Genomic DNA, 25,883 nt, shown 5'->3' with positions numbered 1-25,883 from the left:
GACTGGGTTTTCTTTTTCAAAATCTAATAAAACCTACCCTGATTAGCCTGTGCGGACCGTACAAGTTAATCTGCGAAAACACTTTAGGAACATGCATTTAACCCCATTTTCCCAGAGCAAGGGTCAATTGTATTTATTTCCTTTCAATATTCACATGCCCTTTATTTTAGGATCATACTGATTTCTAATTGCCTATTTATTGTAAGCTGAATATTCAGTCATAACCAAAAAGTGTTTTAATGAGGTTATGCGCTTTTCCACACTTATTCTATGTCTTTTATAAGTAAAAGGTGAACACTAGCAAAAATATAATTTGCTACCAAAAATGTTTTCCATATATATTACTTCTTTTACATGAAAGAAGTTAACATGTGTAAAAAAAGTTTGGAAAACAAAATGACGGGTATTAATGTCATTGTGGTTTTATGCATTTATTTTTCACAAATTATAAAACCATGATGAAGTATATGTAATTAACAAATATAAATCAGTTTATTTATTGTGCATCCATGCATTTACATATAACTAGACAGTAGTGCAATCTCACATGTATATTTAGGTTTGTAACTTATATTGCACCAGTGTATAGATTGTTTTGAAAACAATTGTATGATCATGTTAAAGTTGCATATGTCTAGTAATAAATAGTATGTGCGGGATACACTAGCAACAGGAACAGAGAGATCATTTTGTTTTCAGATGATGTTTATGTAATGTGTGTTTCATCCTAATATTTATTTAACCAGTATGCCATGTAATACATATGTTTCGTAATAAAATTTTAAAAAGGTTATTCAGTATTTATATTATTTTGACATGCTATTTCATCATGGATGGCTTCATCCACAGTCATTACAAGACACACAGCAACAACATAATTGAGCCACGGTCTGGGAAAATGGGTCTTAAGCATGTGTGTCAAGTGTTAATCAGGGCAAATCAGCGGTAAAATTTTACCTAAATGGAATTTTTCGATACAAAAGTCTCTGGCGGAAAGTATTGTCCCTGATAAGCTTGTGCTGATGGTACAGGCTAATCTGAGAAAACATTTTGAGCACATGCAGCGAGTCCAATTTTCCCAGAGCCAGACTCAAATGTTAAAGCAATGCACTATTAAGACATATATCCAATGAAGAGCATCAATATTGGTTTGCAATTTATTGAAAATCTCATAATTTTTCAAATAAAAAAGATGCATTCATTATTTACAACAAGATACAATCATCTTTCCAAAACAATAACACAATTGGCATTTCATGTAAACTTTAAAAGGCTATACACACTTTATGATAAATTAAAATGGTATTCATTATAAACATTACCATACTAAAGAAGCACATACAGTTCTCACTTTTCTATTCAAAGCAATTCATATTGAATTCAACAACAACTACCATAAACAACATTCCTATTTTCATCTTTTAAAAGGTACAAGAATTTTAAATGCTATTTCAAAACACCACCTATCATGGAAACAAAATGTAGACTTTTGAAGAGGCACTGTCATATAAAGCTCTTTCTTAAAATGCACGTTTTTTAGTCATCAAGATAGAAAATTACAGCGCCTCTTCGACTCCTTCAAAATATATTGGTACATACAAAATAAACACAAACTCATACTGATGTAACAACCGGTGACACGCAGTCTGATGTCTGCTGAAACACCCTTTATACAGTGTGAAGTTACATAAAAAGATTATTTTATCTAAGACATTTCTGGCTGAACAAAAGCTTGTTATAACAAAAAACATATTTCACCAGGTAAATATTAACAATTATATTTTAAGTTATATCTAAGAAAAGGTTGTTGTTCTTTTTTACAAAATCATTACCTCAAGTGTAAAAAATGTTGTATAATCTATAAAAAAAAAATCATTTTAAAAACATTTTTTAAATTTCTTGAATCATTAACAATAGTTTACTAATAAACGTTCATTCATGTATTTACATGATTTTTAGTATATACATTTAGGAAATAATAATAGTACATAATGGTGTTATTTATCATGTCTTTTGCTTGTTCTAATCGAGCAATAATTTAAAAGCAGACGAGAAGTCTTTTCCACCAAACCCGTTATTAGTCATGATGCGGTAAATCTGATGAGAAAGAGACCCATATGGTGTCGGTCACTTCACTGCCATCACTGCGTTTTGAGCAAGACCCAGGTCCTACAATGTTGAACATTAATGTGTATGTGCCTTGTCGAGCGAATGGTTCTTAGAATCTAACGTAAACAGATGCGACCAGAAAAACTGCAGACCAGCCTGTGCATCTGGCTACCTGTCTGCCATAAAGTCACGTAAGGTTTCGTGGTCTCATAAGGGGACATTATGACTCCTTATCAGAGTGTACGGATGGCAGAGGCATATCTGCAGCACCGCGCTGATATGTTCTAAGACTCATTTTTGCATGAGCTTCTGAAGTAAATTTCTTTTTTAGACATTTTTTGTGATTAAAATCTCAAAGATAATAGGCTGGTATAAATTGTTTAAAACTTGTTTGAAATGTGAAAAAAATATACTATTAAAGTGAAAATAAACAAACAAACTACAAGAAAATTCAAAATCAGATGCACTAATAGTATAGGAATCGTTCGTAATATTTAAGGGCTAGTCTATAGATGCCTTTTAACATTATTGTTTTCACAAGAATAGCTAGATGCGGATGTTCTGATATTGCAGTGTTATATTGAATGCTTACTTAGGTGATCCTCACGCAATGCCGCATTGTCATGACAAAACCTCACAAACTTTAAAAACAAACACACATACAAGATATGCATTCACCTTGGTCATAAAGGTTTTTCTGAATCCACCATCGGAGTGATTGCTGGATGGAGCCCCCTATACGACACCAGGACCTTGGTTTAACATTTTAGAAGATCAGCATCGCCCTGATCACATGTTTAGAACCTTGGCAAGCAACATTGGACACAGCCGGACCTGCAATAATACAGCAGACATATGGATTTTTGATGGCATTCACACTTACGCAAGAACATGACTAATTTACGCATCCCTTCAAAGTCTTTTATTCATATTAAATGGACAAAGAAACAATACTTGACTGATTAACTCACTTTATGCACTTGTTCAAATTTAAACATGTGGCATAGTACCTTATTTTTATGCTCCAGGATCGAATGATCGGGGGTATATTGTTGTGTGTCTGTCCAAAACTTAACCTTTGTCATAACTTTTGCAATATTGAAGATAGCAACTTGATATTTGGCATGCATGTGTATCTCGTGGAGCTGCACATTTTGAGTGGTGAAAAGTCAACGTTATCCTTCACGGTCAAAGGTCAAATATATGGCTTGAAAGCGGCGCATTATGGGGCATTGTGTTTCACAAACACAGCTCTTGTTTCAGTCTAAAATAACAAATGAACTGACTATACTCCATACAATAGGAATTATGAGCTTAAGGTATGCTTCTTGACAGGTTGAATACTTATTTACAATCAGGAATAAGCCATCAATCATTTTATTTCACATAATAAGCCAGCGAATTTATTAATTGGGACATAAGTTCTCCAAACTTATACTAATCAATAATTGTTCTGCAACGTGGATTCCTAACCAGTAGGACCTGGTTAGGTATCCAGGTGCAGACTTGCCCAGGAACATTCCCTAATAACCACAATGATATGCAATACAAAATATGGTAACTCAAAAACATACCATTAATGCAAACAAAGTGAATTGAGAAATAAATTAGCCTCATTCTGAGAAAACACAGCTTAAAGCATGTGTGTAATGTCTTCACAGATTAGCCTGTGCAGTCTGCACAGGCTTTTTAGGATGACATTTTCCGCTTTTATGGTATTTTCGTTTAAAAGAATTCTTTTCTTACTAAAATTCATTAGGTGGAAAGTGTCGTTCCTGATTAGCCTCATTAATCTGGGACAACAGATTTGAGCCTGTTTTCCCATAGCAATATAAATGTGCGGTCATAACAAAGTGATATATTACTGTATGATCACATTTTGAATATTGCATTGATAGATTTACTTTTTGACTCTTAACTCTGGCAAATATTGTTAATTAATATAAATTGGTGTGTACTCAAAAACCAAATTATTAAAGAGGAAAGATAAAGGATATCATTTATTAAATAGTATGTGCCCAATTGTGAAATAAATTCTCCAAATTTATACTATCACTCTCTAGTCTGCCACCTGGATACCTAAGGCCTACTTGTGTCTGATGTTGATTGATGCATTGTTGTTCAGTGATGTTAAGCTTCACCACCAATCCAAAAGTCTAAGAATCGAATCCCGGGCAGGGCAGTGGGTTTCTCAGAGACAATATCCATGTTTTCAACCCAACTAGAGGTGAACGTGTATGAAACCCAGAGGGTAGCCCAATTATCTGTGCTTTGCACAGAGCACGATAAAGAAACAGGAAAGTTCATAGATATTTCATAGAAAGAGCTATGGTATCGCATCCTGATATCCATTGAATTGTGACTCAAAACTATATATGCCATTTTATGTTGATCTTAATATATCTCTGTGCTACATACTGGTAGCTGTCTGTTATACTTGAAAAAGCTGTTTTTACTGTTAGCAGTAATTAGAGATAAATGGGCTGCCCCCGCTCTTCACGGGACTCGAACCAATAACTTTCGTATCCCGAGGCTATTTCCCTGGACCACCGTCCTACCCAAGTAATTGACTTAGTGTTTAAGCTTGGGGCCTACCTCTATCACTAATGAGTCGGACATTGCAATATAAATGAACTACTGTTGACGCGATGTAAAATTCAAACCAAATCAAATCCCATGCGATACTTGTTACAACAGAGACACGTGAAGCTTTTAAGTTCCTATTATAGCGTAATTAAAATCACAGAACTTACCTGGGCATCATTTTCTCAAAGCGTTGCATCATTGTTCTCAAAGCGTTTACAACAGTAATAAGGTCTCGATATTGGGAATCCAAGCAAAACAATATGCATTATGTCGACGGGTAAGTTTTTTACTCTATCACCGCTTTTTACGAAGGATTCCAGAAATAGTCGATGTATCACGGTTGATACCGGAGATTTTGATTTTGATGTTAAGAGTGATCTCCCGGCAATAGTAATTTACGCTGCAATTTGCGCTGGAATTAGGTTTTTTAATACTGGTTCCCCCTTTCGAATTGTGAACTATTTATAATGGCGGTGTATGCAAAACCGAAGACTAATTCCTAATCAAAGACGCACTAGCAATCGACTTAAGAAGTAATATAGATCCGCAAAGATATGAACAGCTTGTTAAATTTAGCAGCAACATAGCCAAATGCACATAGTAAAACAAAGAACGCCGTTAGAATAAGCATTAATACAAATTCCAAAAGTTCAACTGCAGTTGTCAATAACACACACGAAGTAAATATATAAATGAAGTAATAATAAACTTATCAACATGCGACATTGAGATGAAATGTTTGCATAGCAAATGTAACTAGACAAAATGCAAAGACCATGTTTCAGAAAGCATATGACAGTAGTTAAATTGAGAATGTTATTTAACATCATGCATGGACTGGCGGATATTCCCTTCCATAGTCATCAATCATGTTTGATGACTTTATTTTTTTAATGAAATGCTTAATATACAGTCGTTGTAGTTTCCGCATCAGAGTGTACTCCAATTCAAGCCCCATCAACACACAAAATCAACAAATATTTCGTACAATATTTCGAAAATAAAGTTAACACATAACCAAGATTTATTGAGAATCATAAATGCTGGTTTTATTTCTTGTATAACATTACATTCCATTTGAGTTTCCCGCGACGATAACCGAACATTTACGAGCGAACGCGAGAATGGCTTCGGGCGGCTCATGAGAACTAGGTCGTGATTCCGACGCTGCACGAAGCCAATCTCGTTAATTCTATGTTGCCAGACAACATAAAGCGTCGGTATTTTGGCTATTGTTCTATGGAACACTAATTTTCTATGTGTTAAGTTTATTTTTGGAAATACTTTACGATACATTCGTTAATGTTGAGTGTTTATGGGGCTTTAAATGTACGACAGATGTATATTAACGATAACTATGTTCTTATATACCCGCTCAATGAATAATTCTAAGTATGTAACACAGAGACAGTACAACTATTTGTGTATTTGTACAATTAAGAGGGCCACAGCAGCAGAGAGGATGCTGAGCCGACGATGACGTTGCGGCTGAAGAAACTGAAACAAAATTAGCTTGAACTGACAGCTGCTTATGGACTGTATGATGTATAAAATAAACTTAGATCCTTCCAAAGCGGCATAATGCAAAATTGCTTATAAGTACACGACATGCGTATTCGTTTCTGTGGAACATGAAGGAATATTCTTTATCATTTAAAAAAAAATATGTGACGGGAAAATCTGAAAGCATGCAAATCTTTTTTCCGCTGCTTTACATGTGGTGTATACACAACAATGACTAAATATGTGTGCTAATGTATCGCAAGTCAAATTTAAACGACAACAAAACGTTTGAAACAGGTGACATTTTATGTAATACAAGTGCATATAAAAATACAAAGTTATATGTACCTATAAATAAGACGAGTTAAGATTATGGTCTATTGTGTAACTAATCCAGTTTTTCTTCGTGCGTGTTCAAATATCACTGCGGAAATAAAATTTTGAAATTCATATTAATAAAGGGAGACCACGAAACGTAAGTATATACATGGCCGTTAAAAAGGCATATTAATATCGTTGTAAATGAATCAATTCATTTGGCTGCACAGTGTTTAATATATTATGTGATTGTTATTTTGTTATTTTTGCATGTAGTTAATTTGCAGTTCAATAATAAAAGTAAGATCAATGATGCTCTTTCTTTTTATGTCAGCTTCTAGCGCTCAAAAAGTAGCATTGTATGCACCTAAACGCGCATCACTAAATTAGTATTTGAAGTATACATTAAGCGGTCACAATCTTTGATCGGTCCGTGAAAACCATTACTTGTGATTTAATCGTATTGACAGGAATGCTTAACCACGCACTTGGCCCAGAATAAATCGCATAGCATTACCTGACTGCGATCATGGTAAGAAAATGGGTATTGCATAGTTTTTCAAACTATATTATGTTTGGATAACTGCATCTCAATCCTTCCTTCATACATATTTAAAGCATGTAGTATGTCATTGTTTCCGCTTATGACCTATTTATATTCCTTGATGAAAGAATTTGCGTGCTTTTTCTGTTGAAATAAATAACACTTAATTAAAGATTCAACAAAAGCATAATTATCTTGATGAGAAATTACAGAACAGAATAAAGCTAAGGAGTGAAACAAAATTTAATATTGTTATTCAATCCTGATGCCGAGTTGTTCGATATCCACCGTTTACGTTACACAAAAAGTCAAACTTTATGGCACAATTAGTGATGCATCTTTAACATTATTTATTTTATTTGTTCAAATGCCTATGTGCGAAAACGAGTTCTTCGCATCGGATTGATATTTCCGAATAAGATAGTTATGTGCATGCTCATGAGTTAATAAGCTATGCTAGTATAACCATGTACAGCATACATCAATATTTTGGTTTTGCTGCCTGAATAAGAAGGTCTAAAAGATGTAAATAATTATGTTTTGCATTGTCGACATTAAGTTTATAATTATTTTAAGAATAGAAACGAGGATATATAATATGGCAATTACCTTCACTTTCTAAGGGCTTCAAACAGTATTTCACAAGATGATATGTTATGTGTTATTGTGGATTTATGGTTTCCGAATCAGGAGGGCTTTTGCGATACGTGCATGTTTTTAATATTATCGTGCCTCAGATAGTTGCAAGTGTGTTGTCTGGTTAACAATCGAAAACTGAATAATTAAATTAGTCTCGAATATAACAATGTAAACAAAACTGAATAATTAAATTTCTGATAATTAAAAAATATATATATATCATTTTTCATTTGGTGTTCAATTGTTTGTGTTATGCTTTTATAAGTTAATATTACTTTTTGTGATTACTTATTAGGTATATGTGCGGTCGGCTAGCATATAAAACATTGACCTTTGCATGCCGATGTCCGAATATAAAAACTGTTTCAGTTTAAGGCTGGATGTATTGTGATATTCTTTATTGTCATCGATTGTCACATAACAGTATAAAATACGTAACGGATGTACATCCTAAAAGACGATTGCATGAGCATTTTCCTTTTTGTGACAATGCTTTAATGTGTTCGTTATGTGTAAGTTAACGAACTGTTTTAACAAATACTGCTTTTATGCAATATTTCGGAGGGGTGAAAAACACTTGCTTAATCTTATAACAATGTAACGCTCTGAGCGAATACCGGTATTCAATCATAAGAAATAACCTTCTTTAAAGTATTGATTACATTCCAATACCGAATACCGAAATAAATACTTTATGTGAGGGCAGACATGCCTTTAAATCTTGTTAAACCTGTCAACAGCGATATGCAGTGCCTATTGTATTACATTTTCGTTACCCGTACGTACGAAACGTTTAGATACATATTCAAGACGTAGGAAGTTAACAAATGGCAGGTAAATATTATTGTAATAAAATAATATTTTTATGACTTCGAGTGTGTTTTTTTCGCTAGTAATTTATATTACACACATGTTAGGGTATTTTTTTGTTTACGTTTATGTTGATGTCGAAGCACAATACTCCAAGTTATGTCATTATTTTTTTAACAATTAAAAGTGTAAACCATCCTTATTTGCAATGGTAATAATAGTACTGATATTAATTGTTTTGAAAATATGGACAACGATCTTTGTTTTCGTTATTGGTAAACGGTGATTAGTGTATAACAGAGTAGATATAATATATACACGGAAAAAACTTAAAATCACCGTCGCCGGTGTTGTTCCTTACTGAACTAGGAGGAATATCTTAACTTGGTGCATGGATCAATAAATCACAATATAATTTGCGTTTTGCTAACACAAGTTCTATGCCATTGCCGAAAGCTTGTATTTATCGATCACTTATAAAATATAAAAACCACATTAAAGCGCAATTCTTTTGCCTGTAGACATTTACAGAAAGTGCTTGAGCAAAGTACTTTCAGAGGCCCAGCTTCGAGACCTTGACTACGCAAGGCAGGACCCAGAACGAATGTTGGGAAGAGTTCGTCTTTTTGGCGATCACCATGGTTTCAAGCAAGGTGGGGTTATTGTTCTCTACAACTAAACAAATATTACTAGAAGTGGCGCTTCAGAAGCCGACGCGTATCCACACGCCGCATAGATGTTATAATTATTAAAAGGCAATTTTTGGTGGAAAGGCCTATATTGGTGGGGCCCCGGGTTGGTTAATGTGGACATGGATGGTATGGTCGAGATAGACCGTGTTGTCATAAGAGATGTTCAATATTAATTTGAAGTCAATTGGTGAATAAATTAGAAAGTTATGTTTAGACCACAGATGGTTAGCGTGTTGCTATGATATTAATTAGTGAAAACATCATTTTGAATGATTAATAATCCTATAATAACGAAAAATTAACTTTTCTGAAAAAAAAATTCACTATCAAATATATATATAACAAGGTATGCAACTCAAAATCATCCCAAAACGGGGTGCATCGCTTTGAACAGCCATATCTTCATCAATTCGGCAGCGATTTTCACGATCTCGGTCTTATTCAACGCAGAAATGAATTCCCTTTCTGGAAATGTATATGTATTGCAATATTTTAACAAATGCTGGGTCAACTTTTAAGAAATAACACGAAACACAACTCGCATGACCCGGTTGACAATGATCATGCAGTCTTTATGAATGAAATCTCCAGTTGTAAAGACACACCTCCGCATTGGACCAATGAAATCACTCGTGTGTTTAAAATGTCAGTTAGTTGAAATGTATGTAAACAAAGGTTTCAAACGGCGCTGGACAGTTAGTCTTGATGCATAATGTAACGACAAGTACGGTAATAATGTTTTTTCATACGTTTTATTGAATTATGGTATCGAGGTACATAAACTTTGTAGAGAAGATGCCCTTTACTCCCTGAAGATTTCATAAAATTTATTTTTTCGTTACAATATGATTATTTATCATTCAAAATGATGTTTTCACTAATTAATATCATAGCCACACGCTAACCACCTGTGGTTTAAACAAAATTTTGGGTACGGAACAAAAACTGGGTACGAACATTTTGGGTACGAAAAAATAATGCCAAAAAATTTGGTTACGAAACACAAATTTGGGTACGAAACAAAAAATTGGTACGAAAATATATTGAGTACGAAAAAATTTGGGTACGAAGAAAATTTGGGTAAGAAAAAAAGATTGGGTATGAAAAAATGTGGGTACAAAAAAATTTGGGTACGAAACAAAAATTGGGTACGAAAAAAATTTGGGTATGAAAAAAATTGGATACGAAAAAAAATTGGGTGCGAACAAAATTTGGGTACGAAAAGATTTGGGTACGAAAAAAAAATTGGGTGCGAAAAAACTTTGGGTACGAAACAAAAAATTGGGAACGAAAAAAAATTTGGGAACGAAACAAAATGTGGGTACGACAAAATATGTGAAGGAAAATTTTGGTACGAAAAATTTTGGGTACGAAAAACAAGTTAAATACGATTAAAAAATTTGGTACGAAAAATGTTGGGTACGAAAATGAAATTGGGGGTACGGAGAAGTATTACCCCTGGATCTCTCGATAAATTTTAAAGAGGACGGGAACCAAGCTGCCTTAACCTTTATCAATGGCCCTGGGTTGGGTAATGTGGACATGGATGATCGAGATAGACCTTGTTGTCTTAAGAACTGTTCAGTTTTAATTTGAAGTCAATTGGTGAATAAATGAAGAAGTTATGTTGAAACAAAATTTTGGGTGGGCGTTGTTGTCCACTATCTCCTCCTACACTATTAGCACTAGAACCTTGAAACTTACACACATGGTAGCTATGAGCATATGTGCGACGGTGCACTATTTTGAATTTTAACCTGACCAATAAGTCAAAAGTTATTATCATGTGCGTCGCATGTTGTTAGTATAATGAGTATTTTTTACCCATTTATTTACCCATTCTTTTTGACCCAGGGGTCAATTCAAAGTTCCGTCGCTGTTACCGTCGCACATATGCTCATAGCTACCATGTGTGTAAGTTTCAAGGTTCTAGTGCTAATAGTGTAGGAGGAGATAGTGGCCGACCCGGACGGACAGAAACGCGGAGATCAATACAATACCCCCACGCTTTTAAAAGCGTGGGGATAATAACTGTTTAAATTAAGATTAAAGCACAAACAAAAACAGCTGTTCTATATGCACCAGTGATTACACTTTGCATACATTTTTAAGCAGCCTAGTGTAATATTTGTCTTGCCTCGGATAGATTTTGTTGATTTCATTGTATGATCGTAATATATTTCATGAGTAAAATGTTACCTCACATGATCACAAAATGACGTTTACTGACTTTGTTGGAAAATAGAACCATTGTTCTGCATCGTTGTCAGTTACTTTTGTAATTTGATTGACTTTTTATTCTGTATTTTAATAAAAAAATGGTCAAAATTTCCAAAATTATGTAAGTATTAAACATTAAAAAAAATTAACAATAGTTATTATGTTGGTCATGCGCGAGTGAGATGATCAGGTTATTTTTTTTAGAATTATCAACTCATTAACCGTATAGCATGAAACAAACATATATCAAGATAGTATGTTATATCAACTACATTTAAGGCTATCATGCATTAATGGTTCTGTTAAAAAAAAATATTCGTGCATCTATTGAAACAAAAAAATAATAAATTATACCTGATATGCTAATATATAAAGTTTAGAGTTTAGCTCAACGTGCATCAGGCTTTAAACCCATAAGTGCACACATATTACTACACAATATATTCACAGATTGTCAATGGCGTTCAGATTTTTAACAGAACCTAGATACAAAAATCTGTATACAACGAATGTGTATGCACTTCATCCGGAGAAACTATTAATAATATAAAGCTGGTCTCAATTTAAACGCTTAAAAAACAAAAATGGATAGAGTGCTTACACTTTTTTCATTTTCAGTCTGAAAGAGGTCAATAAACTTGATGATGTACGCGTTCTTCTATTAGTATTTATTTATAGACTTCTTACGTAAATAAATCAATGTTTGACATTCAAGTAAAAACTGAAATTGGTCCTAAAGAACGTAATAGTGTTTGCATTTTCTGTTTTCAAACGATATCTATTAAAAATATACAAAGGATACTATCACGCCGGGTATGCGAATACTTCGTTGACGGATGGCACTTCACTAACAGAGAACAACAAAAGCCACGCGCGAGAGGTGAGTTCTTCAGTTTTTTTTGTATTTATGTTCTGTTTATTTGGTTTTTAGACACAGAACATTGTTTTGGTGATAAATGGTAAAGCACTTTGTATTGCGAAGAAAGAAATTCGCGGAAAAACGGTGAATTATTAAAAAAAAACGATAACATTCCATCGATAATCAGCATGAATTGAATGATCAGTACATATTTTAACAAAATAAACATACTTGGAAATACTATTTGAAATAAAAGATCAATATATCCAGTAATGTTACAACATGTTACATTTTAGTTTACTAATGTATTTGAGAAAATTCAAATGTTTTAAGAGTCGCATGCACATTTTTCATCTGCACTTCGTTTACCGATCGTCTAAAAAACAATGGCACTTCGTTTCCCGACATCTAGACACTTTTTTCCAGATATAACACACTTGTTTTTTGTGAATCAAAAATGCAGAATTCGCTGTGGAATACTGTTAAAGTAAGCAGGCAATAAATAAAAATGTATGTACTCAGTACGCAAATAAAAAACGAATTACCGAAGCATGTTCTTATCCCTTTGAAATATGATTATGATTTGCTATAAATGTGCAAGATAAATGTTAAACAAATTGGATGTGTCTAATGAGTAAAATCTATATGACCATATATTTTAAATTACGTTCTAAACGGTTGATCTAAAGCATTTATCTTTATGTCCAAATGAAGGTACTAAAGCTATTTACTTATATATTAGATAGCATGTCATGAATTATCACTCTGCTTAAACTGCCTCTCAGAGATTAATATCAGCAGCGATGCAGGTCCGAAATTCTATTGGAACTTTTAAGCAATCCAGTTTCGCTTTGAAGAATAAGCTCTCTGTATTTTAAAGTCTGGCACTTGTGGCCTTTTACACAATGCTCCGCAATTTCCGAATATTCATCTGTTTTGTATGTAGGTGATGTACAATAGAAGCACCTATACTTCGAAAGAGTCTTCTTATCCATGGGTTCAGATCCTGTGAAAAGACAAAACAAGAATACATTTGAAAGAACAGACGTGACGAATACCCCCACATGCCGCATCGACACAGAATATTTTACGTGTTGTCTTCACACAAAAACAGCGGACACCATGCTCAATGTTTAAAACGCACTAAGTGACCCGTGACTTAGTTTTGACCCCGCATGGCCCATGTTTGAACTTTGCCTATACATCATCAAGATACAACTTCTGACCAAGTTTGGTGAATATCCGATGAATACTACTTGAATTAGCAGACACCATGCTGAATGTTAAAAAACGCACCAAGTGACCCCGTGACCTAGTTTTTGGCCCGGCATGGCCCATGTTCAAACTTGGCCTAGACATCATCTTAATACAACTTCTGACCAAGTTTGGCGAATATTGGATGAACACTACTTGAATTAGAGAGCGGACACCATGCTGAATGTTTAAAACGCACTAAGTGACCCCGTGACCTAGTTTTTGACACGTCATGACCAATATTCAAACTTGACATAGACATCATCTAGATACCACTTCTGACCAAGTTTGGTGAAGATCGGATGAAAAACCGAGAGAGCGGACACTTAATACGGACCGACCGACCGACCGACAGACATACAAGTTCTATCCTACATAGCACCGTAAACTTCGTGTGTGGGTGTATACTAAGTACTGACTCCATAATATGACATTTAAACATTTTATGTACGCATTCCTTTTTTCCAGAATCAGTTGTTTTTACGATTTAATTTTACCCGTGTTTCTTTAAACTCAACCAATACAGTTATTTAGGGTCGGGTGAATCGCACTTCGAGCAAACGTTAGCGTTGCGTAAAGGAAAGTGCTCCCTATAAGCAGGGCTCAAAATTAAGGGAGTTTTACCATTCTCTTTTTAATTTTGTTGCTACGCATAAGTATCGTCTTGATGATGCGATTCAAATAAGCACAACCGACATAGGATTTTATGAAGAACAAATGTGTATTTGCCTCATAAAGACCCCTTCACTAACGTTATCTAGAGCCCTGCTATAAGTAAAATTAAACACGATTGTGTTGATCCGCACTATCCGTTGTATTTTCATTTCTCTGAATCTCAAGTTACCAATAAAAAACAAGTTCATTATGTACACATTTATTTAATAATAAATATTATCTTATTAGAAAATTGCAATTATAATAAACATAGTATAAATAAATAGTAATGTGATTTTTGAAAAATATATTTTCAAAATGTTTCGTATGAATAGCCATAATATAAATAAATGCATTTGAGGTAGAAGATAAAACTCAGTTATTAGAGTGCCCGCTTTGTTGAAAGTCTCCGTAATCTGAAGTGCCCTTTATCGGTAAACAAAGTGCCTGCAACTTTATGTATGCCACCTATTACAACATGCACTATCTTTGTTTATATTTCATTGAATACTATCAAAATTTCAGTATTTGAAGCACAGTGATTACTCTACTTGCTGGAATAGCAAGCAATTTCTTGCAATAATTCTAAGTAGTTTTATTTTGTTAAAATGTTTACTGTTCATCCAGTTTATGCTGTTTTCCGATCGAATTTTCTATTTTTTGGGCAAAACTGTACCATTCTTCCGTGAAATTGTGTATTCCCAATACAAAAGGATACACCATTTATCAACTCGACCATGTGTCTTGTCTTAAAAACTAATCTTTATGATATAACTTTAAATAAAACAGAGGAACTTACCTCTCGCGCGTGGCGTTTGTTGTTCTCTGTTAGTGAAGTGCCATCCGTCAACGAAGTACTCGCATACCCGGCGTGACTATTACCACACCTTCTGGGAAATATATACGTGCTTAACAACATTCTTTTTACAGGTTATTGTAGAAATTGTGGTCGCCCATTTGACACCTCTTTTGCCAATCGCTCGCCGTGTGACTTCCATCTTGAGCGCTCAAGAAAAATGCGTATGTTTTGAAATTAACGTGTATGTGCATGGAAATCAAATGAACTTTTTCAAATAATTGTTTACCACTATCGCTTTCCTGTTTATGCAAGATGTGTATGCTAAAAGAATAAAAACAAGGCGGAATAATGAATTTTAATCATGTAAATGGCGTAATAAGATATTCACATCACTTTCTTGAACGATATTTGTTTGTCCAAAAATATTTAAGTATGGTAATAAGGTAAATACAAAAGCAACAATTAATCGTGTGTCAATGAATTTTAGGTGGAGTTCAAATGCCTTACGGTTGCTGTGGACGAGCTTTCGGATCAAAAGGATGTCAGGCGGTTTCTGTAATATACAATTTATATCTAGTCTTATAGCGTATAGCTTAAACAATACCGATTTTCATTTGTTTCACATTTACATGTGTTTACATTCCATAAAATTCGTTATTCTAATACTTGCTATATCCCGTCAAATGAAGCGTGTATGCCGCATCATGTATATTACTGAATTTTATTTTTGTAGACTCATGTGCATAAAGGAAATTTGTATTTGGACACAGACGCGTTTAAAGTCACACCGCAACCAACGACACAACATAACGGGAATTATGGTGTATATGCTCTTGACACAGAGTCGGTGGGTAAAAAGAGACATTTAAACAAATATATGTTGTATTGATGCATGTTGGATTATAGAAGACATGCTCGATAAATCCAATAATCCGAACATAAATGCAAAATTCCAACACTTATGAAATACATTTTAGTTTATGGAGGTTTTAGAAACATAGACACATTTGTTTGGCCATATCTTATGACAAATAAAAATGAAACGTGAATGTAACTATCATTCTTGCTGACACAAAGGACGTTACCATGTAAGTATAATTTTTAATAAGCACATTTATGAAACCTTGTGCCAGCAGTTTCATATATGTAAGCATTTTTATAAATCTTACCTAAAAGTACACAATTCTTATGGAATGGTATTTATGACTCAGTTGAAACTAATAATTGACATTAATTTCTTTGATTTATAGATCCACACGACGAAGGGAATCGAGGTGTGCAAAGTGACAGTTCTTGACACCAACTGTCGAGTGGTGTACGATCAATTTTGTTTGCCAACAAATGAAATTGTTGACTACAACACCATGTAATATTTACAATAATGATTGTTATTTATTTTAAAATGACTAAAGACTTCAAATGAAATTCAGATAGTAAATGTTTTATGTATATCATTTGTTAATCGGTTAGTTTTTTGTCGCATGTTATTTTAGTATATGTCGTTTCAGATTTAGTGGTATCAGAAAAGAGGATTTAAATGGTGTTACCAAAACATTTGAAGACGTCCGTAATGATCTTCTAGAATTGTTCAACAGTGATACAATTTTAGTTGGACACAGTCTTTTTAACGACCTTAATTTGCTTAAGGTATGTAGCACGGTGTTTCTTTATTAAAATAGATCAAATGGCATAGGGTTATATTTACTTGAACAAATTGTTTCTAGATCTAAACAAGGTCATCCATGATGCAATGTATAATAGTTTTCATGAAACATAACAGAAATGTAAAAACAAGTGCTTTCCAATTACAAATACCGAATATAACGTCATACTTAATAACTGTGATCCTATTGAAAAATCATAGATTGTACACAGCAACGTGATCGACACCGCAGTGTTATACCCCCACCCTGGAGGTCTATCTCTTAAACGGTCTCTCAAAGACATTGCCTTGACCGAACTAAACAGAAGCATTCAGAGCGAAGGTAGTAACTCTTATTTTAAACAAAATTAGTAAGTGATGATTTTAACAATACTTATATAACATAACAACGGTACACAAAGATATACAAAGCATATTATGATGACTGTTTTGTTACAAGACAACTGATAATTAAGCAATAAAACAATTTCCAAAGACAAAAAATATAAAGCATCTCAATGTATGCTTAGTTATGGTTTAGAGATAGTCCGGGTGTGGTTCTGTTTAATCGATAGTATTGACCTGTTAATATCCCACTTTTATAGCAATAGTTTCCGAATAAAAAAACAAATACGAAATTGGCATAACAAAAACAATAACAAAAAACTGATTAGCTTCATGATAGGTAACCGAGCGTTAAAATAAACGTAAGAACAAGATAGTTGTTTCCCTTAAGTTACACTGTTATCATTACGAAATGATTTTATCGTTTAAAGGAACCTTTTCACAGATTTTGGCATGTATTAAAGTTTGTCATTATATGCTTTATATTGAAAAATGTGAACAGTGGATCGAAAAAGCTCCAGTAAAACACAAAAATAAAAGTAAAGAAAGACAAAAAAAGTAAATCTTAACTGGGTTCGAAACACTGACCCCTGGAGTAAAAGTCTCACGCTTAGACCACTCGGCCATCCGTGCTCATACAATGAGTGATGTATTTTATACTCTATCTAAGCAATCCTCGTAGTGTCACAAAATATGACGACAACAACAGAACTTTCCAAATTCTTCTATCGTTCCGCGTTGCAATGCTTTATAATTTTCAGGTTTTTAAATCGTCAAACTATGCATATTATTGATATTTTACCGCATGATAAATGTTCAGTATTATTGATTCCTCACAAATATCATAACGACAACGAAAAGTTGCGAATCTTAAACATTTTTTAAATTTTGTCGATGTTTAAAAACGTAAAAAGGCCCCTTTACGTCGTTACATTTAACTTGTATATATACACTCACTTATTATTAATTTGATTTACACATATTCTAGGAGGCCATGACAGCAAGGAGGATGCCGAGGTTACGATGAAGTTGTTGCTAAGGAAACTGTAATCGACGATTTTTATTTTTGCCTTTTTTTATGGTACAAGAAGACCACATTTTGCTGTTTTATGTTTACTTTGTCGCATTTGTTCTTCAATTTATCCGCATGACTACTGATCTCTAATCAATAATTGACGTTTCAGGTCTTTTTTCGCTTGTGATGAGGAAGATTGTGTTGGCATCTCTTTGGTTGCAAAAGTTGTTATGTTTGGTCACAAATGAATGTGTCTTTATATGAACTGGCCATTGTTATTTGTTTGCATCATAACAAATATGTATTGACACACATTGTTTATGACACATGTGCGACGTAGTTATAGTGATGTTTAAATTTATTAACGGTGGTTTTTGATTCCGGTATATAATCAATTTAAATTCATAATGATTCAATACCTACTATAGTCAATCGGTCATTTGTTTAAAAGAGGCTTTCTTTTTATCGTATGAACACTCAAAAGTCTGTTATCCCTTGATAACAAGTATTATTAATGCTGTCGAACGATTTCAAAATTTAAAGCGCATTTGTGGTGAAAACAAGGTTTAAATTTATCGCCAGAACACATTTAGACCTCATTGGCATAACACAATTACCTGATCACAATTCAGAAACAAAACATTCTCAGAAAATTTTCAAAGATTCAAAATATTTATTAATAAACGCATGACATTAAAAAAAAGCATTTTTTACCAAGAATAAATGTTTTAACTACTTATTTGGTTTTTTGTATCAATCAAAATCGTGCAACAAACATGTGCAACACTTTCATCGATCATTTAGAAAACAAAAGTGGAAATCTGATAACTTTCGCTGTCAATTGTATAGGGTTCAAACCCTAGGAAAACAAACTTGTTTATGTTATACTTTGTCGTAGTATTGTGTTTTGTTTGAATAAAAAAATCATTACAGTTGTGTTCGCATATTTATTTATGGAAATGTTCCTGTGTTTTTTGTAATTATTGTTGTTGCTGTTGTTGTCGTATATAGTCCGTTGAGTAATATAAGTAAATATAATTTAACATGTAAAAGGTGTAATTGTGTTAGCAACAAAGAAAACACTTCGTACTTATGGATAAGTTGATAGGCACTAGGCACATTTCAATATATTACAATAGGTTTCAGCGGGGTAAAGCTGGTTTGGTCTAGATTAAAAATGATTCCCAACGTATTTGCATAGAAGTAAATTAAGTTGTGAAACAAAGTTGATTGGGAATATAATCATTTTTAAATATCGATGAGTACATTCTTAAATAACATAAATTTCTACTTGCAGAGTTAATTCAATCCAAACGAAACTTAAACGTTGGGTGTTTATAAAATACATGCCTAAAGCTTATGCGATTTCATTTTCGCGGTTGATTTGGTCTGTGTTTCGCACATGTTTATGCATCAGTCGAAATGTTAATGAATACATTGCTATCATTCCTTCAGAACAAGCCATATAACACAAATGTAAACTTAGAGGTGAGCTAAATATAGTTTATTATTTCCAATACAATATATATATATGTTATCACTAAATACATGTTAATCGTGAAAGTCTTTTTAGCTACTACACAGCAGACGCAGATGCCTAAAATATTTAATTATGAAAAAGAACGGAATATAAGTTGTTTATTGACAAACTTAAAAATATAATTACATATTTGTTCACACAATTTATGAGTTATATTTTTTTATTGCTGGCATTTAACATATTTGTATCTTACAAAACAACGTAAACTAAAGGACTCAGGCTAATTAACTAAATCAACATTTCCAGACAAAACATTTGAATTATTGGGGACTATTACGTTTACATTTTATTGCAGTACCAAATTATTAGTGTTAATGAACAAACCAGCGAATTATATAAGAATATAAGACCTCAAATATTAAATAAAACAAACCAATGCACAAATTAATGTAACATCAATAATACTTTTTATGGCTAAAAAAAGCGACAAACCAACCTGCTGAATAAAGAAAAATATATAAACAATAATACATTGAACATATCTATAACAAATAATGTCGGTGAAAGGAAAGATATCAAAGGGAAAGGCTTATACTTGATATATAGTCATACGAACTACCAGGAAAACATTCCGACGTCATTCAGTTACGGCACGGATTTGCATGCAAACGACGTCAACATCCTCGTATTCGTCCAAGTCTGCTCAAACACTTGTACTGTGCATGTTCATGCCTATATTATAAACAAATATATAGTGTATAAAAAGCGCGATATAGACTTTTCTTTTATACCGAATGATAAAATATGACATTTCTGCAGTGAAATAACAGCAGTGAAAATAAGCAAATTGTTATTTTCACCGTTGAAAATAACAAATTTTCGGATCTCCTTTTTCTATTTTTAGATTATCATAAATATTTTTTATATATTTTCTAATTGGTAAAAGTAACATTACTATTCAAAATCAACGAAAATTTCGTACAATTATTCGTAAAATAAACTTAACCAATTAAAAATCAGTGATCCTTATGGCAAATTCCGAAATTTCAACGCCAGATGTGGTCTGGTAAATTAGATGTTTGAAGATACAACATGATCGTTTTTATTATTGTTTTGCATATTTAAATCCATTTTAAAACCTCGCAGAGATATCTATTCATATGACACATGCACAATAACATGGTGTTTATGTGTCATATGATAGGTGTTTACTTCTATCCAATACGCCATATTGGGCAAATGAGGACAACATAAATTCACAATAAAATTAACAAAACGAAGGCAAATCAAAATGCAAAAATACACACACGCCCACACGCATACACCCACACCCACACACGCGCGCACGAATACGCCAACTCCCATACACACATGCCCACACTAATAAGTAAACTAAACATACATAAAACGTACATGGACAACACAATAATCATGAAAACAAGCGGAGAAGCCCATTATGAGTGGTACATAATTATAATCGAAAAATGCATTAAAAAATAATAATAATCCAATAATTTCTGAAAGGAGCTTTAACAGAGGCGATCAATATATAATTGCCGATCACAAGTAAACAAAACATACATAAAAAATACATGAACAACACAATAATCAACAAAACAAGCGGAGAAGCATTTAATAGAGGCGATCAAGAGATAGTTGCCGATCACTCAGTATAAGCATATAAACGCATCATAATTTTCTTTGTACGTTGGATACATTGAAACGTAAGAAAGAACAGTATTAAAGACACCAGCAAAACATAAAATTTAAATGGAATTAATTGTGTCACAAATAAATAAAAACGACTATTTTGTATCTACAAAAATCTATGCAATTGTGGCTATTGCTATATGGATCACTTATTGTTTAGGTGTTTACTTTATTTTACGAAATACTTTACGAAATTTTCGTTGATTTTGAGCGTTATAAAGGCTTTAAGCCGTTTCACAATAGCGTCTTAATTCATAATCATATTGCTCTATATACATATATGTATGTTCATAAAAATTCACTTGCGTTTCAGCTTTTTGTACAGCATCTACGACGTAATTGGAGCAAATCTGTCCAGCGGCGAAATGCGCTAGTTGTTGAACGGTTTCATCATTTTGGTCAGCCGAGGTCCATCCACCGACTCTTTGGTTTTGTTTCTGTTTACCTTGACCTTTACCTTTTTTCAAATCAGACGCTTGACGTGCCGCAAATGCAGCGCTGACTAGAACGACCAGCAAAAGTACAGTCTTCTGTGAAGCCATTGTTTATTTCTTTTTTTTCACTGTCATGTGATAAACAGAATCCACGTTAAATTCAAAACAAACAATAGTCTTAACGTTTGTAATTTAAACTGAATTTCACGTAAGTATGCATTAATTTCAAATTATCATTTCAATCTGTTAAAATCTTACCTCACCGATAGTATCCTGCTTACTTGTGCAAGCGTGTTTACAACTTGGACGTTTATATAGCAGCCCTTTCAAAGAGATGTGTGGGCTTAACCTACCTATACTTGATTTTCATTTACAGTTTATGATTCGTACATATGTTTAAAGGCACTCGTGTAAATTGTGTTTCCATCTGTATATTTTAATTACTTGCTAACATTTACATCATCACACTCTCAAATGAATAACACGACGATAATATTTAGTAAAAACAGAATGGTTACATGTTGCATTTTATCAATAGATCGTTAAGTTGTACATACAATTGCCTTGATGTAAAAAGTATGTGTTAGTGTCATTATTTCACGAAACGCTTTATACTGCATTAATCAAGGTAAGTGTTAGTATGTTTATGTTAAATTGTCTAACCAGCAGTGCAGAATAGCTACTTATGAGTTTTGTGTATTGAAAGTTGTATCGAATATTTAAAATAATTCCTTAAATTATAAATAAGTTAACCAACGTGATTTTTTTTCGTGGAAAACATTCGTCAAAACACATATGAATTGAATACTTTGATAACATGTGTTTCATTTAAACAACATTTTTTTGCTAAGTGTTCATGATTTTTAACTCTTTAAATTAATATGCGTTACAAACGTTTATCATCGTTATGGATTTGGCAAATATTCATCTTTTTCTGAATACCCCAAGTATGTTTTAATGCTTGCATTTGGTCGTATTTTCTGCAACTACTGCTACAAAATAGTTTTAAAATTAAACTTATATTGCACGTTTTTTGTGTGTGGACATGTTTGTTTAAAACAATCCGATAAATTTTACATGCCGCATTTGCGTTGTCAGCAAAGAGCGAGATCCCTTTAAGAGCTTTTCAAATGTGTGTGCAACTAATTATGCAAATTCGCATTTGTTTGCATAAACGATTCGGGTGACATCTAAGTAAATCCGGATTGCAGCAAAATGAAACATGAGAAATTCAAAACAGTTTCCAAAAAAATAAAACAGTTGCATTTCTCTTTTAATAGGAGCTTTGCATTTCATTCATACATTTAAATCAATTGGAAACTTCTTTATCAACTTTATGCAAAAACAGTTTTGATAACTGTTAGGACTTGGATTGTCAGTGTTACTTGTGCCATCATTATGGACGTTTATAACGCCCTAGCTAGAATTTATTGACGGGTCGGGAAGTTAGTTACAACATGAACTATTGTTGTACACACAGAAGCCAATATGAGCACAGATAATAGGGTTTTGTTGTAACATACTTCCCACACGTGACTTGCAGTAATCGACTGTCTGCTTTTAGGCCACATAAAATAATACATTTTTGCGAATTTATATGACATTAACATCCTTACAAACATCACTAAAAGAGTTAGTAAAAATGTTCAGTTATTTAATATAAGTCGATGTAATGTATTTAACTTCATAGTGTTGTTCTTAATTGTTGTACGCTTGAATTCCTTTGAACGGGAATATTTGCGCGATAGACGCTTTTTACATTCCCAACATCGAGTTTTATCGAAGTTAAAGCCCATAATAAACCGCCTTTATGCAATTTATAAAGTCAATTTGTTTAAATATTGAATATATATCACAAATTTGGTTAGTTTTTGAATGACATTTTACAGTTAGTAATATTACTAAGTGAAGTGGGATATGTTTATGACTTTTATTTGAGAATACAAAATAAACGTACTTAGTTTGGATACCGTTACTGTGATGGACATCATATTTGTATTAATTGGAAACGAATCATTGAAGATTATATTTGTATGGCTGTCCATGTTAATTGAACTTAACTTAATTGAGTTGAGATAATTTATGAACAAAAGTAATTGGAAGGAATTTGTGTACCCTTATTTTAGTAAGATTTGTCTATATGCATTACCATAACAACAAAGATGCCATTGTATTTCGATCTGTATTAGCTTATACGAACATATTGAAGATGTGTTTTCTCAGAGATTCGTATCGCTACACAATGAGTATCTTGCGTTAAAGGTCGACATAGTTTCTTCTATTAAATAAGAATACCTGGGTCAAGGTGAATTAAGGGCTAACAAGCCGGGTAATTAAGGGCTACCAAGCAGGGAAATTAGGGGCTACAAAGCAGGCGGGATTAATCGATTCCATCAGGGGAATTAGGGGCTTCCAATCAGGGCAATCAATGTCTACTAATCAGGGGAATTAAGGGCTTACAAGCAGGGTAAGTACGAGCTTCCTCGCAGGGAAATAAGGGGCTATAAAGCAGGGGAATAAAGTGCAACCAAGCAGGGAAATTAAGGGCTTCTACGCAGGGCAATAAAGGGCAACCAAGCGGTGGAATTAAGGGCTACCAAGCAATCTAGTTAAGGACTTTCAAGCAGAGGAATTAAGGGCTACAAAGCAGTGGAATTAAGGGCTATCAAGCAGGGGAATTAAGAGCTATCAAGCGGAGGAATTAAGGGCTACCAAGTAGGGTAGTTGAAAGCGTTTAAGCAAATGGATTAATGGCTACCAAGCCGGAACATTAAGAGATATCAAGCAGAAGAATTTAGGGCCTCCAAGCGAGAGAATTAAGGATTATCAAGCCGGGCAATTAAGGGCTACCAAGCAGGAGAATTAAGGGCTATCAAGCAATGGAATTAAGGGCTTTCAAGCAGGGGGAATTAAGAGCTACCAAGCAGGGAAATTAGTGCTACCCAAAATGGGGGAATAAAGTGCTTCCAATCAGTAGAATTGAGGTCTAAAAAGCAGGGAAATTAAGAGCTACCAAGCAGGGAAATTAAGGGCTAACAAGCAGAGCAATTAAGAGCTACCAAGCAGGAGAATTAAGGACTACAAAGCAGAGAATTGAGGGCCACCAAGCAGGGGAAATCAAAAGCTTCCAAGCAAGAAAATTAGGGGCTTCCACGCAGGAAAATGTAAAGGCTACCAATCTGAAGAATTAAGCGCTACTAAGCATGATAATTAAGGGCTACCAAGAAAGGTAAGTTATGGCTACCAAGCAGGGGAATAAAGGGCTACCAAGCAGGCAATTTTTTTGTTTTATTTCACGTAAACAGAGATTAAAGTGATATTATGGGCATATTTCACTGTTGAAATTGAGCTGAAAAGAATCATCAGGTCAAAAGAGTAAGTTAAAATGTGGTAACTGACCAATTATCTGCAACTCATCATGCTACCAGATGTTTAAATAAATATATAATATATTCGATATTTAACATGACTGTACATTCCTCTAAGCCGAGCGGAACTGTCTTTTTATTAGGATCGGAGTAAGTATTCGTGTGTCGTATGACCGAATAAAATAAATCTCTGTTTACTTTTTAGATATAACAACAACTGAACAAACTACTGCGACATCTTCGCCCACGCCCAATACAGGTATCTGTGAATCCTTTTAAAGTGATATAATGCGCATTTTTCACTGTTGAATTGAGCTAAAAAGAATTAACAGGTAAAAAAAGTTAGCTAAAGTTTGGTAACTGACCAATTATCTGCAAATCATCTTGCTACCAGTTATTAAAAAATATATATACTATATTCGATATTTTACATGACTGTAAAGTCCTCTAAGCCGAGCGTAACTGTCTTTTTATTAGGATCGGAGTTAGTGTTCGTGTGTCGTATGAACGAATCTGCACTAAAACTAAATTTAGATTCACATCGTACATGCATGATCAGTTGTCAAACGAAAGTACGGTTGATATTCAAATGCATTATTTTTCTCTTTCTGGAATATTGTTTAAGTATGTTTATGCTGCATTAACAAATATAATACAAAAGTGTATATGAAGTGAAAACACCAAAAATAAACAACGGTTGCGATCAGAGCTCCAGATAATTTTTTTAGCCGAGGGGTATTTCACTCATGAAATTTTTAAATGATGAGTGAAAATCAATATCCGATAATTTTAAGGAGTATTTATGTTCAAAGGATCAGAATTAATAATAAATTACACATGTAATGTTAACTCGCTATAACAAGCAGTCTTGTACACAATAAAGCAATCACTTTTTTGTATTT

General features: G+C 33.5%; 3 protein-coding genes across 12 annotated transcripts in view; 2 read left to right on the top strand and 1 right to left on the bottom strand.

Annotated features, from left to right (window-relative positions):
* Positions 1 to 25,883, bottom strand: part of LOC127869298 (serine protease inhibitor dipetalogastin-like) — a 212,111-nt gene that overhangs the window by 134,096 nt on the left and 52,132 nt on the right. The gene's annotated exons all lie outside the window — the stretch shown is intronic.
* Positions 1 to 25,883, top strand: part of LOC127869297 (putative exonuclease GOR) — a 218,004-nt gene that overhangs the window by 175,054 nt on the left and 17,067 nt on the right. The window lies entirely within an intron of this gene.
* Positions 15,479 to 18,568, top strand: LOC127869302 (putative exonuclease GOR). Its single transcript, XM_052411752.1, has 6 exons — positions 15,479 to 15,542; positions 15,721 to 15,834; positions 16,238 to 16,353; positions 16,496 to 16,634; positions 16,852 to 16,972; positions 17,963 to 18,568. The coding sequence occupies exons 1-6, from the start codon at positions 15,486 to 15,488 to the stop codon at positions 18,022 to 18,024; spliced, it is 609 nt and encodes a 202-aa protein (XP_052267712.1). The 5' UTR covers positions 15,479 to 15,485; the 3' UTR covers positions 18,025 to 18,568.

This window comes from Dreissena polymorpha, chromosome 2, assembly GCF_020536995.1.
Source record: "Dreissena polymorpha isolate Duluth1 chromosome 2, UMN_Dpol_1.0, whole genome shotgun sequence".
Classification (NCBI taxonomy): domain Eukaryota; kingdom Metazoa; phylum Mollusca; class Bivalvia; order Myida; family Dreissenidae; genus Dreissena; species Dreissena polymorpha.
This window is presented reverse-complemented; position numbering and strand designations above follow the sequence as displayed.